This window comes from Sorghum bicolor, chromosome 4 (assembly GCF_000003195.3).
Source record: "Sorghum bicolor cultivar BTx623 chromosome 4, Sorghum_bicolor_NCBIv3, whole genome shotgun sequence".
Lineage (NCBI taxonomy): Eukaryota > Viridiplantae > Streptophyta > Magnoliopsida > Poales > Poaceae > Sorghum > Sorghum bicolor.
In genome coordinates this window covers 61,173,994-61,189,999 of record NC_012873.2, presented here as the reverse complement: position 1 = coordinate 61,189,999, position 16,006 = coordinate 61,173,994, and the positions used below count along the sequence as shown (strand labels likewise).

Here is a 16,006-nt window from a genome sequence, read left to right as displayed (position 1 = left end):
GCTCGCCGGCCGCGGCTGGGCCACGCGTGCTTTGAGGCCTGCGGATGAACGGAGTGGGCCCACTCAAATCTTGCGCGGCGAACAAAGAAAACCGTGTGAATATATATAGCCGCGATTTCGCGGAGCACGGGCCTTGTTTAGTTCCAAATTTTTTTCAAAATATGAATAGTACTAATTTCGTTTGTATTTGACAAATATTGTTCAATCATGGACTAACTAGGCTCAAAAGATTTGTCTCGTCAATTCCGATCAAACTGTGTGATTAGTTTTTATTTTCATCTATATTTAATACTTTATGCATACGTCTAATCGATGTGACGGAAAATCTGAAAAAATTTGCAAAATTTTTTGGAAACTAAACAAGGCCGAGAGACGAACAGGTGACAGGGATGGCAGAAATAAGGCCCTGTTTAGTTCCCTTCCAAAAAAATTTCATCCATCCCATCGAATCTTTAGACACATGCATAAAACATTAAATTTAGATAAGAAAAATAAACTAATTACACAGTTTGGTTGAAAATCACGAGACGAATCTTTTAAGCCTAGTTAGTCTATAATTAGCCTTAAGTGCTACAGTAACCTATATGTGCTAATGATAGATTAATTATGCTTAATAGATTTGTCTTGCAGTTTTCTGATGAGCTATGTAATTTATTTTTTTTATTAGTTTCTAAAAACCCCTCCCGACATCCTTCCGACACATCCGATGTGACACCCAAAAATTTTTCATCTCCAATCTAAACAGGGCCTAACTAGGGAGTAGTAGGTGATGGTTTTTCAGCGAGGCAGATCTAATTTTTTTTCGATTTTTATACTGTAGTATTTTCGTTTATATTTGATAATAATTATATAATCATGAACTAACTAGGTTTAAAAGATGAGCAAATTCTATGTGTGCCATTGTAAAAGATCACAATTTCTTATGGGTCACTGAAAAAGTTCAACAGACTTCAGCGCCACTTCTCCAATTTTTTTCCCTCCAGTCCACTACCGTTAGATTAGGCTCTAACGGTGTCAAACCGCGGGTGTGAAAAGTCAAAAATACCGTTAGATATAAGCATACTGTTAATTTTTTTAGCATCGTAATGACTTTAAATGGAAAAACTCAAAACTAAAAAGTTATAGATCTCGTGGGGATCTACAATTTTTATATAAAAATATTTTCATTCAATAACGCAAAAAAGATGTATATTTTTCTAAGATATATATTAATCATATCAAAACATATATTTTTTGTAAAATTAAATGAAAATAATTTTTATATAAAAATTGTAGATCTCGACGAGATCTACAACTTTCTAGTTTTGAGTTTTTTCATTTAAAGTCGTTAATATGCTCAAAAAAATTAATAGCATATTTATATCTAAAGGTATTTTTGACTTTTTACACCCGCGGTTTGACACTGTTAGAGCCTAATCTAACAGCAGCAGCCTAGCAGCCTGAAGGGCAAACAAATTTAGAGTAGTGGCGCTGAAGCCGTTGAACTTTTTTAGTAGCTCACAAGTATTCACGATCTTTTACAGTGGCTCATAAAGAATTCTCTCTTAAAAGATTCGACTTTTAAATTACAGATAAATTTATAATTAATTATTTTTTATTTATATTTAATACTCTATGTATTAATTGAAAGATTTAAAATAATTGAAAATCTTTAAAAAATTGGTTTTTGGGTCAACTAAACAGGCCCAAAATTCTTGAGACGATCGACGCTCTGCTCTGCTCTCTCCACAGAAATTACAGTCTTTCGAGACCTTGAATATTTTCCTTACTCCACGTATAACGCGATAAAAAAAAACTTCTGGTAAGTGGTAAAACTGACAGCGTGCGTGTGCTATTCGGTACTGCGCCACTAGTCCCACTACGGCACATGCGGGCTCGCTGCAAACACGCAGCTCTGAAGAACAGTAACAACAGTGCCGCTGCTACTTCTCCTCCTCGGAATCTCTAGACGCCGGCCGGAGCTCGTGAATGGCATCAGCCGGGGCCTCGCGCTCGCTTGAAGAAGAGGGGACTCGACGCGAACCGCGAAGCACTAGTAGTTTATGCATCGCCACGCATGGACCAGAGTGGGGCGGAGGGCCTCTGGCCGCACGTATCTCCGGATGAGTGAGCTCCACCTCCACAGACTCCACTCCACTTGGGAAAATTTTTGCAGTACCAACCAACTTCGCAACAGGGATCACGCAGTACTCTCGAGCTCCCCAAACACTGACAAATGTGTCCAGATGCACATTGGCCCACTTATCAGAGTTAGTGAAAAACGTCGAGGCATAGAAAACAAATAAACTATATGAAAGACTCTGAGACCACTTTGTAGCTTTGCGAGAAATAAGAGACCTTTTTGCGATGGTGCCCATATGAAACTACTAGTGCTAGCAGTATACAACAAGAGAGGCATCATCGATCAAAGTGTGAGTGAGATTAAAGTATGGCCTACTTGGCTGTCAGCGTCGGCCTAAAGAGGGACCAGAGCTAATAAGGTGGTCATCGTGGCGAGGGAACTTGAAATACTCTGAAATCAAACGCCAGGGGACCAACGGTCCTCACTACTTGACGAGGTCCACTGTGCCCAAATACTACTAGACTAGGGCTTTGTTTAAATCCAATTTTTTTTTGAATTTTAACATTGTAGTATTTTTGTTTTTATTTAACAAACATTGTTCAATCATGAAGTAACTAGACTTAAAAGATTCGTCTCGTAATTTATAAGTAAACTGTGCAATTAGTTATCTTTTTATCTATATTTAATGTTTCATGCATGTGCCGCAAGATTCGCTGTGATGGAGAATATTGTAAAGTTTTGAGTTTTTGGGTACATCTAAACAAGACCTAGATTTAACCCCTTGATTTGATTAGCATCCCTAGATTAGGTGAACCATCCCGTATTCCCTTCTGCCATTCTGCCGACTGGGCCACCACGTCACGAGCAGGGATGAGGTGGCGCGTCTAGTCAGCGGCACATGCTTGGTGCTTGCGTGGCCATCGCCCGGTGCAACCGTGCAAGTGCAAAACTGCAAAACTAGTGGGAGCGGCCGAGTTTACATGGACAACTTACCTGATGGCTGATGCGTGGTTTTACACGGACAACTTACCTGGTGACTCGGTGTATTTCCAAGCAGAGGATGAATTGGCACTGGGTAGAAATCCTAAGCGGAAAAATATTTGAGCAGTGCCACCACCCCCTTTTGCAACGTTGCTGGGTCAAAAAGGGCAGGAAGAAAAGATGGTCCAACTGTGCAGGGCAGACCATGATTAGGATTTAGGACTCTCATGACGTGCAAAACCCAAGAATATTTGCAGATCATGGACCATCATGCATGTGCTTCCGCCGAAAATTGACCATCATGAACCTGCACCCTTTTGAAAAACTCTCACACTGTCATTTGTAGCTGTCCCGGCTGGTGATTGATTTGGAACACCGAGTCACCGACGACGCCGTATATGTACATAATAATATACTCCATATGACTACAACCCTGCCTATCAACTAGTATATCGTATCATTGTTTTAGCAAAATCTAGCTTCTTGCTCCAGCCTACAGGATCGGAGATGCCTGAACATGGCACGCGAGAAGATGGTGGTGGCCTAGGTGTGGTCACCACGCACAAGGCACAACTCCACAAAGCATACGAACGGAGCGGCATGGCACTATGGCAGGCATGGAATGGAATGGAATGAATATGCTCTGGCGCCCGGCCCTCGCCTGCGAGTGCCCATGTCGACGCCATGAATTGAATGCAGAGCGAGCAAGCGATGATGCAATGCAATGATGCCAATGGCAACCCAACGAGAGCTGTCACCCTCATCAAGGGTGCAATCAGCAGATCATCCGCTATCATGTGCAGTAGGATCGGTGTTGTACGTTGCTGATCGTTTTGGTTTGATTCCTGTGCTCCGTTCAAGAAAATTCCATCTCTGTTTTTTTTATATATATACATGCCTTGATTGACCTCTACGTTGTGGCCTCTCCATAAATCTGAGGGAGTTCGGCGTTTTGATCACATGGGTGTGCAATCAACTTGCTCGATCTATGATGTGATTTTTCCTGAAAAAAGGAAAATACGTGACGTGATGGCTCGTGCTAGATATCTTGAGTAGAGTAAAATGAGCAGTATAGTAGTATAATCCACTGCAATAACGTGTTGAGAGTTTTGATTCAAAAGGCACCTTTATATATGAAAAAAAGATTACGTGTTTATGGCAGGATCAACTAATTGATATTTCTCTCAGGATAACTCTTTATAGTTGCCTTTTTCAGGGCAGAAGTACTGAAGTTTCAGCCAGCCACCAAATGAGCAATCGTGTGGGCTCATGGAGTGAAGCTACAAGGAAATTTCTCGGTCCAGGACATATTCCGTAAGATTAGGACGTAATTTACTAGAGCGCCGTGCATGAAATGCACTTTAGGACCACACGTACGTGCCTTTTCCTACCCAGAAGTTCACGAACGTCGCCTTTTTCACAAACGTGCGCACGTAATCTTCTGACGTCGAAACTTGACACGCCAGACACGCATAATATGCTAGATGATGTCGTTACCAACTTACCATGCAATGCAACACAATTCTGGTCTTTTTCATTACTTTGGCAGTCACACAGCTCTTTTTTTTCCCCTGCTACTACTACCAGTGGATGGACATGAAATTGGCGGAGAAGGTGAAGTTTTCTCCAAGCCGTCGTGATCCGTACCCTTATCACAATCTCACCTCGTACATTTTGGCCATCCGTTCTCCAAGAAGACTTTTTCAACACCTAAAAAAGTAGCTTTACCATGGAGTAACTCGTCCTTGGTATACTACTACCTCACCAGCACTGTTCAACTGCAAACCAGAACAGCAGCTGGTGGTAGAGCGGAGTCGTGGACGAGTAGTTGTGGACAGCGTGAGCTACTGGAGTCACAGTATTAGCATAGGATTCTTGCTGGGCAGTTGTGAGTTTTGGGAGTTGATGAGTTGCAAGTACCGCACAGGAACGATAAACGCCTTGAAAAGTGAAAGCTCAGGGAAAGAAAACAAAAGCTGCCCCACCGTGCTTAAAAAAATCGCCCAAACTTTTCCCGGACCCCCCTTTTATCCTTCGCCAAACACAAACCCACGGGTAGGCGCACAGAATTCACAAGAGCTGCAGTGAGGAGAGAGAGGAGCGGCACCGGCACTGGGGGGAGAGAGATTTCATTATTTGGCGCACTGGAGAGTGGAGAGCGGTAGAGCTGGAAGGCGGAAGCAGAAATCCACAGCGTATAGAGGGAGGAGGGAGATCTGGAGCTCCTGGGGAGCGGAGAGGGAGAAGGAGCTGGAATGGTAACAGTTGGCAGAGGGGATCCTTGATCTGTTCTTGAGCTGGAAGAATTCTTCTCTTGAGCCGCGGAGCCGGAGAAACTTGGATCTCGAGGCCATCCAAGAGAAAGTTTTCCCCTTCCTTGCTGCTAGCCTACTGCATTGCTGCCTCCCCCCAGATCCGAGCTGCCACAAGGAGAAAGGTGGAATCTCTGCTCGCCTTCTCCACAAATCCCCCCCAAAATTTTGGGTTTCTTGAGCTGTTCTTGGGAGCGCCGTGCTTCAAATCTTGGGCGAAAAAGGTCGATTTTTTTTCCTGTTGGGGTAGATGCGGGAGTGATGTCGACTACTTTATGAGCTGCCCCCTGCTAGGCTGCTACTTTGGGGTTTAGATTCGCTATAGTTATGGCGGATCTTGCCATGGAGCATTAGGAGTTCCTTTCGTCGAAGGCGAAAGGAACCTGCCCGTAAGCTGCAATGTCTCTCAAGAGCATTGTGCGGGAGCTGAAGGAGATGAGGGACGGTATCGGGAGCATGTCGAGACGCGGCGGCAGCGGCTCCGACGGGCGTGCCGGCCATGGCCGCTCGGGGTCGCGGCATTCTTGGCCTAGCCTGTGGGCCGAGCAGCAACAGCCGCAGCGGCAGGGTCAGGAGGGGCCGCAGCATCAGCATCAGCATCAAGGGCGGTGGGCGAACCTGCCACCGGAACTGCTGCTGGATGTGATACAGAGGGTGGAGTCCAGCGAGGCAACGTGGCCGGCGCGGCGCCAGGTCGTGGCCTGCGCGGCCGTTTGTCGGTCGTGGCGCGAGGTCACCAAGGAGGTGGTGAAGACGCTCGAGGAGTGCGGCAGGATCACCTTCCCCATATCCCTTAAGCAGGTATCTGCTTTGTTCTCTGATATCATGATTCACATATTTTGTGCTGGTCAAGGTGTAGTGAGAAACTGGATGCCTTGATGCTAACTTTATTTTGTGCAGCCGGGGCCTCGTGATCTGCCGGTCCAGTGTTTTGTGAGGAGGGAGAGGGCGACATCCACATATCTACTCTACCTAGGGCTCAGCCCATGTAAGTTATCATGTTTGGCTGTCGAAAGATAGTGTTCTTGTTCAGTAGTTCTTATCTCTTTTGTAGTCATTTGTCTGCGTCAAGATGAACTGTTCTAGTTATGGCTACATTGTTGAACTGTCAATTTGCAAGAACAAAAGCCTGAATAAACATGTCCTTGCAATGATCATCTAATTTGGTAAGTTTATTTTGTTGATCAAATGTCATAGGATTTGTATAAAAAAATGTTAGGTTTAAGTCTGGCGAACAACAAAATGGTTCCATTATTTTTTTATGTCAAAATATTTCCTGCTTGATGGAAGAGAAAATGCTAGGTTCAAGTCAGGTGAACAACAAAATGGTTCGGTTCTTTGATATCTGTCAATATTTTCTACTTCGTGCAAGAGCACTGGTCTCAGCTGTTTCCATGCCTGGATGTTTTTGCCTTGTCTGTTTGAGCATACTATTAAAAAATTCACCTTAGAAATTTACAATCCAAAACAATCGAATAAATATCTCTTTTCTCTGCAAGAGATGTGCTGCTAGTCTGGTTTGAGTAAGAAGCCAACTGTAACTAGTGAACTGTGTAAGCATTCGGTACAGACTGAACATACCTTTCTGACCACATTGAAGTTACTTCCTTGCATCCATAGCAAACATAGCAGGGACCAAAGATGAGCTCAACTGCTGGAAGAACGGTGCATTATGTTTTACTAGAATAGGCAACTAGTCATTATTGTGGACTATCCATGGTATGCATACTTCTCTGCACATTCCTATTTGTGCTAGATGTGCACAGATATCTACTCCCTTGGCCCCCTATTAATGTGGATGTGGTCCTGTCAACTAAAAACTCCGGCGTCACATTGAGTAGGAGGATGCATTCAGGATTGTTTAACACTCCCACGTCCTACTTAGGATATAAATCTTGATCATAGTACTTTTACAGTAATTTAGACAGAACACTTACACTGAAGCTTATATGCGCTCACCCAATGTGATCACACATCATTTACTGATAACTTTGTATATTATGCAGCTATGAATATGGAAAACGACAAGCTATTGCTTGCAGCTCGTAAGGTCAGGCGTGCCACGAGGACTTCTTTTGTGATCTCACTGGTCTCTGATGATTTCTCTCACTCTAGTAGCACCTATGTTGGCAAACTGAAGTAAGCTTCTTACTATGTAGTTTATGTGGCATGACTGTTTTTTTTTGTCTTAGTGACCTTCTAAACTCGCCATTGTTTCTCACAAATCAGGCCAAACTTCCTCGGCACAAAGTTCACAATCTTTGACAGCCAGCCTCCTCCTGATGCTGTAGTGCTACCAAACAATAAACCAAGCAAAAGGCAGTCCAAACAAGTATCACCGAGACTGCCACTAGGCAATTACAATGTTGCTACAGTCACGTATGAGCTCACCGTCCTACGCAACAGGGGACCAAGGAGAATGCAATGCACCATGCACTCGATACCAGCCGAGTGCATTCAGGAGGGTGGGAAGGCCCCTACCCCTACCGGCACCATTCAGTCGCTTGATGAGCCAGTGTCCACTTCACCTAGTACCAAAGGGAAAGAAGTGGCTTTAGAATTTTCTTCGACAAGCCTCAGTGCTGATCTGTCTGGACTGGCACTGGCCTGCGCGAATGAAACACCTCTGGTTCTGAAGAACAAAGCACCTCGTTGGCATGAGCAGCTGCAGTGTTGGTGCCTCAACTTCCGGGGGCGCGTCACCGTCGCATCAGTGAAGAACTTCCAGCTCGTTGCCTCTGTTGATCCTTCCCTAAACATCCCTGCAGCAGAACAGGAGAAGGTGATCCTCCAGTTCGGGAAGATAGGGAAGGATATATTCACCATGGACTACCGGTACCCACTCTCGGCGTTCCAGGCCTTCGCAATCTGCCTGACCAGCTTCGACACCAAACCAGCCTGCGAATAACTGACGATAGTATAAAATCCAGGTGGTGGAGGTCTCTTATGTATGTCTATGTTCTTCCTGGGCGATGTAAATTCTTGATCTTCTCATTCTGAGCCTCTACCCGGGCAAAATGGTAGTTTGTGAGCGAAGATGAGCAATGGCATCTGTGGCCATTGGAAGAGATTTGGGCGACCTGGTTTATCCAACTGCTACATGTATTATTGTTGGGATGTTTGGCTGTGAAATATCACTGCCTTAATCGATAATGAACGTTGTGACCATCTTGCTCGCTCGCTCTGCTCTCATTTTTGAACCGTGATGCTTCAGGTTTGGCACTTTGGTTGGCGGGGATCGTGCCGCTGTCTGTTCCTCTGGCACCCTACTCATGTTGTGACTGACGTGAAATGGCAAATGGGAGCATTTGACGGGGGCCGTGCTCTGCATCTGGCGCGTGAAGAAGTTGCAATACGGAGTTAACAGAATCCCGGCCCCCAATCATGAGGAGAGCACCACCAGTCCACCACCCCGATAGCAGCGGGCATCTGCCACACAAAAACAAGATGGGAGTGCATGAATGAAGCAGTTGCCCACTGCTCAGCGATTTGGTGCCTGTTGCCTGCGTATCTGCATTCTTCCGTTCCGTATGCTGGCGATGTCACTAACCCTTGTCTGCTCGATGCTGTCCGTATCCGACTGAGGCCTTGTTTAGTTCGCAAAAATTTTCAAGATTTCCCGTCACATCGAATCTTTAGTCGCATGCATGGAGCATTAAATATAGACGAAAATAAAAACTAATTGCACAGTTTAACTGTAATTTGTGAGATGAATGTTTTGAGTCTAGTTACTTCGTGATTGGACAATGTTTATCAAATAAAAACGAAGTGCTACGGTACCAAAAACGAACATGTGCCGCTCCATCACGACGAACATGTGCCGCTCCATGGATGTTAGCGCCCCGTCTCCGCGTGACGGTGGCCTGACCGCAGCGCATGCGCGACCGCCCCCTCGGCTTCATCGGCAAGGCCTTTTTATGGCTGTCCTCTTCTTCTTGCCTCTCTCGTCCTTGTTTGCGTGACTTGGACGCCGGCCCAACGAGTACGGCGAGGCGAGGCCAGCCGTAGGTTGGTGGTTGGTGGCGGCTACGCCCGTGGTTTTCTCTCACGCGATGACGTGAACCTGACCCAAATCATGCAGTGTCGGGCGCCCAGTAGAGGAGATCAATGACGAATCACCCTGACAAAACTATAAAACCTATACTCTAGAAATCCGCGTATAGACGATCCGTAGATACGTGAATGCCAGTACTTCTATAGACGATCTATCATTTCTGCGACCAGTCCGTGATACGTGAATGCCCGCAGCACGGTGGGAAAAACCGTAGAAATCCGCGGCACACGAGAGGAAATTTGATCCGCTTTCCTACGTTGGTGGGGCGAAAATTCAGAGGATTTTTCAACGAGGAACACGAGTCCACAAGTCACGCCTATACGGAACTGCTGCCCTGCCGGGAATTAATGCGGCCGCCCCCGCCACAACCGCCGCAATCCATCCCCCCGTGCTGCCGTATTCGTAGATCCGTGAGGAAAAAGCGTCCGCGCTCTGAGCTCCGTCGCCGCTCGCCACGCCGCCGGTAAGTTGTTTGAATGCATCGAGGGAGCGCGCGGTGGATGGAGACGGTGGAGGAGGACGTGGAGGAGTACAGCTGGCGGGAGGTGGTGCTGCCGCACCTCGTCCCCGTGGTCTCCGACGGCGCGCCGCCGGAGCTCGAGCGGGAGACCGGGGAGCGCCGCCGCGGCAGGGACCTCCTCGTCGCCGTCGACTTCGGCCCAAACTCCAAGCACGCCTTCGACTGGGCGCTCGCGCACATCGCCCGCATGGCCGACACGGTCCACCTCGTCCACGCCGTGTCCAGTTGAGCCCCCTTCCTGCCGTCCGTCGACTCTGAAACCCTATCTGTCTCCTCTATCTACCTTGCTATTCTGACCTTGATTTAAATTTTGGCGCCGTAGGTTGGTGAACTCAATATTGTATACTACGTCTATGTTTGTTTATAGTTCAAACGGATCGACGAGTGTGTGGATCAGTCTAGATAATTGACTATAATTTGGCTGTTTCCTCGTGTATCCAGCATCCTGCTGCCTGCCTTCAGCCATCTAGTTGGGCATGTTTACTCGAAAAAAAGGGGTTAGATTAGTCTTCTGAATGGCAGACGGAGTCACCCCTATCTAGGGGGGTTTGCTCATAATAACCCACCTCCCCCAATCTCTCTCCCGAAGATGTGTGAGGCACTACATAAAGAATTGTTCTGGCTGAATGTGAATTTCAATCTGTGTAGGTGTGCATAATGAGATTGTGTATGATAAAAGTCGGGAGCTGATGGAGGATTTAGCCGTTGAGGCATTCAAGACGTTACTGGTACGCTCTCTTCATCTTTATATATTTTTGTACCATTATGCATAGAAGCTTTCATGTTGATCGCCATGTATAGGATGTGAATGGTTCATTCCCGTACCTCAGTTACTGCCTTGTATTCTAGAAAATTGTATTAGTGCGTTCCTGTAAATGATTTCTGACAAAAAACAGAGTTGATGCAAAGTATGTACATTTGTGAATTCTGTTTTTGCTTCTTTTCCATATTTCCTCAAGGAATTGATACATGTGCCTTCAATTGAGAATTCGTAAGGTCCGAACCAAGGCCAGACTTGTTGAAGGAGATGCTGGAAAAGTTATTTGCCGAGAAGCAGATCGACTGAAGCCCGCTGCTGTCATTCTTGGTACACGTGGTAGAGGCCTTATTCAAAGGTACCGGACTCTTAAACCCCCAAATCATTTATATATCTGTGGGACATTTAGATATCCAGCCCTTTTGAATAAGCTTTATAGCTTATGGTCTTTTGACTTAACTTTATATCCAGCCAACTTCGCAGTAGAAAATTTCTGATCATTCGAAGTCATAATACTGCTGCTATCCCTTCAAAAATGAAATTCCGCACACTGCATGTAATCCATAAAGTTTTCCTACAATTGCCTTTGCAACATTTTTGTTAATCACGCATCTTTTCTTTGGAACACTTTTTTTTTAAGAATTACACAGTACAACGCAGACACTCACAACATACGCACACTCACCCCTATGAACACACGTACTGTGATTACGTTCCTGTGATACACTTGTCTTGTTACTTGCAAGTTATGAATACAAATAGCTCAGAAATTCACCATCTAAAAGAATTACTTTAAGAAAAGAAACTTCATCACAGTAATAAAATTACATGTTTTCAGTTCTGATATGATGTCAACGGTGAAGAGATGTCTTGATGCTAAGGTATTGTTTATTGGCTTTATAATACCAAGGGATCTGTCTAATTAACAGTTTAACACCATTACTGGTTGCACGAAGCTGAAACTAGGGCAGGCATGGTCCTGCTGTTTGTAAAAGTAAACATCACCATTTGAAGAAAAAGGATCTTGCGAGATTCAGATATGAAATATCCTTGCCTTTACCCCTTTTGATGTAAAACAATATCGTCATAATTTGTTCCTGGACCTCTTACTTTGGAAGCTTGCTGAAATGTGCTGAGCCCATGCTCAAATCCAATGATTAGAGAAGGTAGGTCTGATTGCTCAGTATAAAAAGCGACTTTGGCTGAATTATGGTGAGATGCTTGTACAAATGCATGGAAAGAACAGTGACTAGAATGCCCTTTTAGAACTTGATAATTTGCAGAATCGTCTGAAATGACAAGAAGCATTTGGCACTAAAGCAAATGAATGCAATTAAACGTTGTTTATTGTTTGTTCCTTTTCCCTTTTGGTCCCTAGTTCTTATTTTATTGCTGAACGTGAGCTGTAGATTGCATTTATAAGTATATCTCTAACTTTGCCTTTGTACTGTAGTGTGTTGCAGGGAAGTGTCAGTGAGTATTGCTTCCGCAACTGTAAAGCAGCACCAATTATCATTGTGCCTGGCAAAGGTTAGTTCAGGTCCTTTACTTCGTCTCAAGCATTTCACGAAAATAGACTGGGTCTCAAGTAAAGGTCATTGCTATGGTGCTACAAAGCATAGCAATGCATTTGTGAATGCACACCCTGATATGAACAGGGATGGCTGTGGATAAGCACAAGAAGCATCTAGTCTTGTTGTGGCACAAGGAAATAGTTTTTCCTATGTATTTGAGTCTCTCCTGTATCAAATAATTGCAAGCCGTTTTTTGGATCTTTCTGACGACCAGACATGTGAAAAATAAAGAACAGTTCATTTACTCTGCACACTGAAGTCTTGTTGACGAGATAAGCACAAATGGATGGAGGAGGGAGACAACTGTTTTTTAGGCTGAACTTTTTTTTTTTTTGATCTAGTCACAACGAGAGCTCAAAACTATGTTTTTGGGGACCTGAAATTAGTGTTCTGAACAAATACTTTTTCTGTGGTTCACAAGGGATTTGTAGTATTCGTCAAAATTGAAATAAGATCCGGCGGGTAGTCGGTACCTTAAGGCACTCAAATCATATGCCATGTCAGTGTAGGTACATGTTAATATTGTAAGATTTGGCTGATATCTCTGCACTCAAATCCTTTGCGGTGGTCAGTGTCAGTGTATACTGTGCAAGCGAATTATCCTTTACTTCTGTTACAAGTAAGGTTGAATTCTGTCTTTGCAGAAGCTGGTGAACAGTCTGTGCTTTGAAGGAAGATGAGTAGGAGAGTTGTTCCTGTTTCTTGTACTATCAGTTTAGGTGATAAAGTGTTGTATATTGGTGTTGGTTAGTTGTGGCCTGTGGGAACATGTTTTTAAGTGCTTTGCTTGTAATCTGAAGTTCTGAACCCTCTGTGTAGCTTGACTCTCAAGGAATGTTTAGAAATTGGGAGAGTAGCAGACAAACATATAACACAAGAAATGTACTTGTATTGCCATTGCTGACAGAATTACTTCATTAGTACAGTTGCTATGAATAAAGAATCTTCAGCCACAAATTTTGCCGTGGTTAAAACTCCAGCAATGAGGATTAATTCTTCTTACATTTCCATTTTGAGGTTGTCTAGCAAACAGTCACCTGCAGGGAAATTAGCTGGATTCAGTCACTTATGCTGGAGTTAAATGTATAGGGACATATGCACCGTTCATACAAATCTGAATTTGCATGGACATAGCTAAATTTTATTAGATCCGCTCATTTGTGGTAAAGTTATTTGATCGGCTGCCATTTCGAGAATTCTGTGATGGCATGTACGACTATTATGAACTCTGAACTTTAAACATGTTCAGCTAGGGGTTTATTTTACCCTGATCTAACCACTACTGTGTTCTTTCATTTCACATGAGGCAAAGTAACTGCTGGCTTGGCCTTCAGGAAGCAGCTACTCACTTTCTACTGACTGAAATTGTGCATCAAAACCGCTGAACAAATTCTGGGCGCCAATATCCCAGGCAGCAGCAGTTCCATTCACCTGCAGAAAGCACAAGTCACTCAGTTCAGTTGAGGCTTCAGAACGGGAGGTAGCAGACTCGAGGACAACTGATTTTCAGGTACATACGTTGAGGCACGGCTCGATCGTCGACGGTCCGGCAGCCGCCGATACCGACGGCGCAGCGGACACAGGGCAGCTCGCGGCGGCGGGCGCGTACAGGTTGTTGACGACCATCTCAAGCCCAAAGCCAGTGGAGCCGCCTGCGGCTGCAGATGGGTGCACCTGCTGCATGGGGCTCATCTGAAGGCAGGACGGCTCCAGCTGCCCGGCCGGCAGAGCCATCGCGGGCAGGGCTGCCGCCTGCTTCAGCTGCCGGCCGAAGAGGTCCTCGACGATGTCGAAGCTCACCACCGGGTTGGAAGCAGCGATCTTCATGGACAGGAACTGCAAGCAAGGAGAAGCTCCGGTGAGCGATCGCGCAACAGCGCTAGCTTTAGCTAGCTGGAAGAAGCCGAGAAGATGAAGCTGGCCGGCGGCCGGTCGGTCGGTCGGTACCTCGACTTGCTTCTGAAGGGACTGGACGTAGTTGATGATCTCGTCGAGCATGCCGGCCTTGCCCGTGACCTTGCTGCACCCGGGCACCAGCTCCTGCAGGTACCGCATCCGCTCGCTGATCCTCTCCCTCCTCACCTGCACGCCAATTCATTCGGCCATGAATTCTGATGCACGCGGCAGGGGTCGATCGGTGCCCATGACTTGAGCAGCATGCCATGGAGCACGCAAAGATGTTTGTTCAGTAATTCAGCTGTTAAATTAATATATTACCCGCTCGGCGAGGCTGTGGCTATCCGTGGCCTGGCCGCGGCGGGCCCGGACGTGGATGTAGTCGGTCTTCTGGCCGGCAGCCGCTGCCGCCGCCGCCGCCGCCGCCGCCGCCGTCGACGCAGCCTCCGCCTTCTTCTTGGTGCCAGCCTTTGGCCGCTCCTGCTTCCCTTTCCCGGGCGCCGCGATCTCAGAGAGGCCAGTCAGCTGCTTCCCTCTGGGTCTCTTGCTCATGTCGTTTGCACCACCCTGCCAATTTCAGTTTTTTTTTTCTTACAACTGTCAGTCAAAGGCTAGGCTTTGACAATCCAGCAGAAAGCCTTGCTCAAGCTCCAGCAACCAACGCCCTCTCACCTTGGCATCGAGGTACGCGTCCGGTCTCCTCTTCCTGATCCCGCCGCTGCCGCTGCAAGAGGAGGAGTCGTTGCCGTCGCCGGCGCTCGGTGCCGCCGCCGCCGCCACGGCAGGCACGGCGAGATTCGCGCCGCACATGGCGCCCAGGTCCGGCCACTCCTGGAGGTAGCCGAAGGCGCTGCACATTGCGCTGAACCTGTCGTCGTCGAGGTCGAGCAGCCCCTGGCAGAGGCTCTCGACGGTCCCCTGGCATCGCGCCATTGCCAGCAGCTCCGGAGACGGTATCAACGCCGAGAGTCCTAAGGCTAAGGTGCTGGGGACAAACTATAGCTTTGCCTCAGCTGCTTGGTGCAGGTCTTTGAGCCACTGATGAGGAGTGAATTGCAGCAGCGTGGTTAGCAATTATGTAGGAGATCGAGGGTGGGTGTGTGGTGTAGGGAGGGTCTTGTGGATGAAGCTTGCGCGTCCCTTTCGCTTCCCGGCTTGTGTGCCCTCCTGGAAAATTTCCCAATCCATATATATAGGGAGAACGACGGGTGGATAGATAGGGGAGCCCGGCGCCCCTTTGCTTGGGGGTGATGGTACTTGGCCATGGGAGATTGGATTTGGCCCTCCCTTTAGGTGCGATCATGTGAGGTAGGGCTGGCTGGCCACAGTGGTGTGGGGGGGGGAGTGTGTTTCAGCTGGCATATCGTAGGGCCCCAATTTGCCGGGGCCGGGGGGGCCTCTAGTTACGCATAAACTGCAACGCAGCAGGGCATCAGAAATGAACACCCAAACACTCTACGAAAAGCTAGCTTTTTTAGCATCTAGTAATTCATGCATAGGCATCTTCAGAATTCACGCGTTCCGAATGAAGCTTTCCATGGAGAAGATTGCCAAAGGTGTGAAAAGAGTGCAAACAGCAAAGGCTTCTCTTTTGAGGCTCGGGTATGACTAATGATCGAGAGTATCAACTGAGGCTTGGGTTCTAGCTAGCTGTGCGTGTGCTGACAGTGAGATGTGCCATTCTGAATTTTTCCTGGTGCTGCAAAAAGGACGAGAGAGAGGGAGACGACAGCTGCTGGATCGCCTGCTGCAATAACAGCATGGACAGCTCTATCTTCTCTGTGCTGGCCGGGCCCCAGTGACTCACCACACGTTCTCTGCCACGTTGGCTTTTCCACAGTAACAGGTAA

General features: G+C 46.6%; 3 protein-coding genes across 4 annotated transcripts; 2 read left to right on the top strand and 1 right to left on the bottom strand.

Moving 5' to 3' along the window:
• On the top strand, positions 4,870-8,532 carry LOC8073859 (tubby-like F-box protein 5). Its single transcript, XM_002454376.2, has 4 exons — positions 4,870-6,156; positions 6,256-6,343; positions 7,362-7,494; positions 7,585-8,532. Exons 1-4 carry the CDS (start codon positions 5,755-5,757, stop codon positions 8,261-8,263), a joined length of 1,302 nt encoding a protein of 433 aa, XP_002454421.1. The 5' UTR covers positions 4,870-5,754; the 3' UTR covers positions 8,264-8,532.
• On the top strand, positions 9,492-13,200 carry LOC110434526. Of its 2 annotated transcripts, XR_002452030.1 has the most exons (6): positions 9,492-10,153; positions 10,578-10,657; positions 10,926-11,044; positions 11,525-11,567; positions 12,140-12,216; positions 12,905-13,200. XR_002452030.1 is itself a non-coding variant. In XM_021458690.1 (5 exons), exons 1-5 carry the CDS (start codon positions 9,886-9,888, stop codon positions 12,928-12,930), a joined length of 570 nt encoding a protein of 189 aa, XP_021314365.1. In that variant the 5' UTR covers positions 9,510-9,885; the 3' UTR covers positions 12,931-13,200. The 2 variants fall into 2 exon arrangements, 1 of the variants encoding a protein (XP_021314365.1); XM_021458690.1 differs by lacking the exon at positions 11,525-11,567 and having other exon boundaries at positions 9,510-10,153.
• LOC8073858 (transcription factor bHLH76) lies at positions 13,130-15,343 on the bottom strand. Its single transcript, XM_002452635.2, has 6 exons — positions 14,829-15,343; positions 14,478-14,723; positions 14,208-14,342; positions 13,779-14,096; positions 13,610-13,691; positions 13,130-13,297 (listed from the first exon to the last, which is right to left on the bottom strand). The coding sequence occupies exons 1-6, from the start codon at positions 15,087-15,089 to the stop codon at positions 13,260-13,262; spliced, it is 1,080 nt and encodes a 359-aa protein (XP_002452680.1). The 5' UTR covers positions 15,090-15,343; the 3' UTR covers positions 13,130-13,259.

What these genes read in the sequence shown, in the direction of transcription:
- LOC110434526 (XM_021458690.1), top strand. Translation starts at nt 9,886, where the DNA reads ATGCATCGAGGGAGCGCGCGGTGGATGGAGACGGTGGAGGAGGACGTG. An exon ending in CCTCGTCCACGCCGTGTCCA is followed by an intron (nt 10,154 to 10,577) that starts GTTGAGCCCCCT and finishes CAATCTGTGTAG; the next exon opens with GTGTGCATAATGAGATTGTG. An exon ending in GGTAGAGGCCTTATTCAAAG is followed by an intron (nt 11,045 to 12,139) that starts GTACCGGACTCT and finishes TTTGTACTGTAG; the next exon opens with TGTGTTGCAGGGAAGTGTCA.
- LOC8073859 (XM_002454376.2), top strand. Translation starts at nt 5,755, where the DNA reads ATGTCTCTCAAGAGCATTGTGCGGGAGCTGAAGGAGATGAGGGACGGT. An exon ending in TCCCCATATCCCTTAAGCAG is followed by an intron (nt 6,157 to 6,255) that starts GTATCTGCTTTG and finishes TATTTTGTGCAG; the next exon opens with CCGGGGCCTCGTGATCTGCC. An exon ending in CTACCTAGGGCTCAGCCCAT is followed by an intron (nt 6,344 to 7,361) that starts GTAAGTTATCAT and finishes TATATTATGCAG; the next exon opens with CTATGAATATGGAAAACGAC.
- LOC8073858 (XM_002452635.2), bottom strand. Translation starts at nt 15,089, where the DNA reads ATGGCGCGATGCCAGGGGACCGTCGAGAGCCTCTGCCAGGGGCTGCTC. An exon ending in CGATCGAGCCGTGCCTCAAC is followed by an intron (nt 13,692 to 13,778) that starts GTATGTACCTGA and finishes TGCTTTCTGCAG; the next exon opens with GTGAATGGAACTGCTGCTGC. An exon ending in ACAATTTCAGTCAGTAGAAA is followed by an intron (nt 13,298 to 13,609) that starts GTGAGTAGCTGC and finishes ATTTCCCTGCAG; the next exon opens with GTGACTGTTTGCTAGACAAC.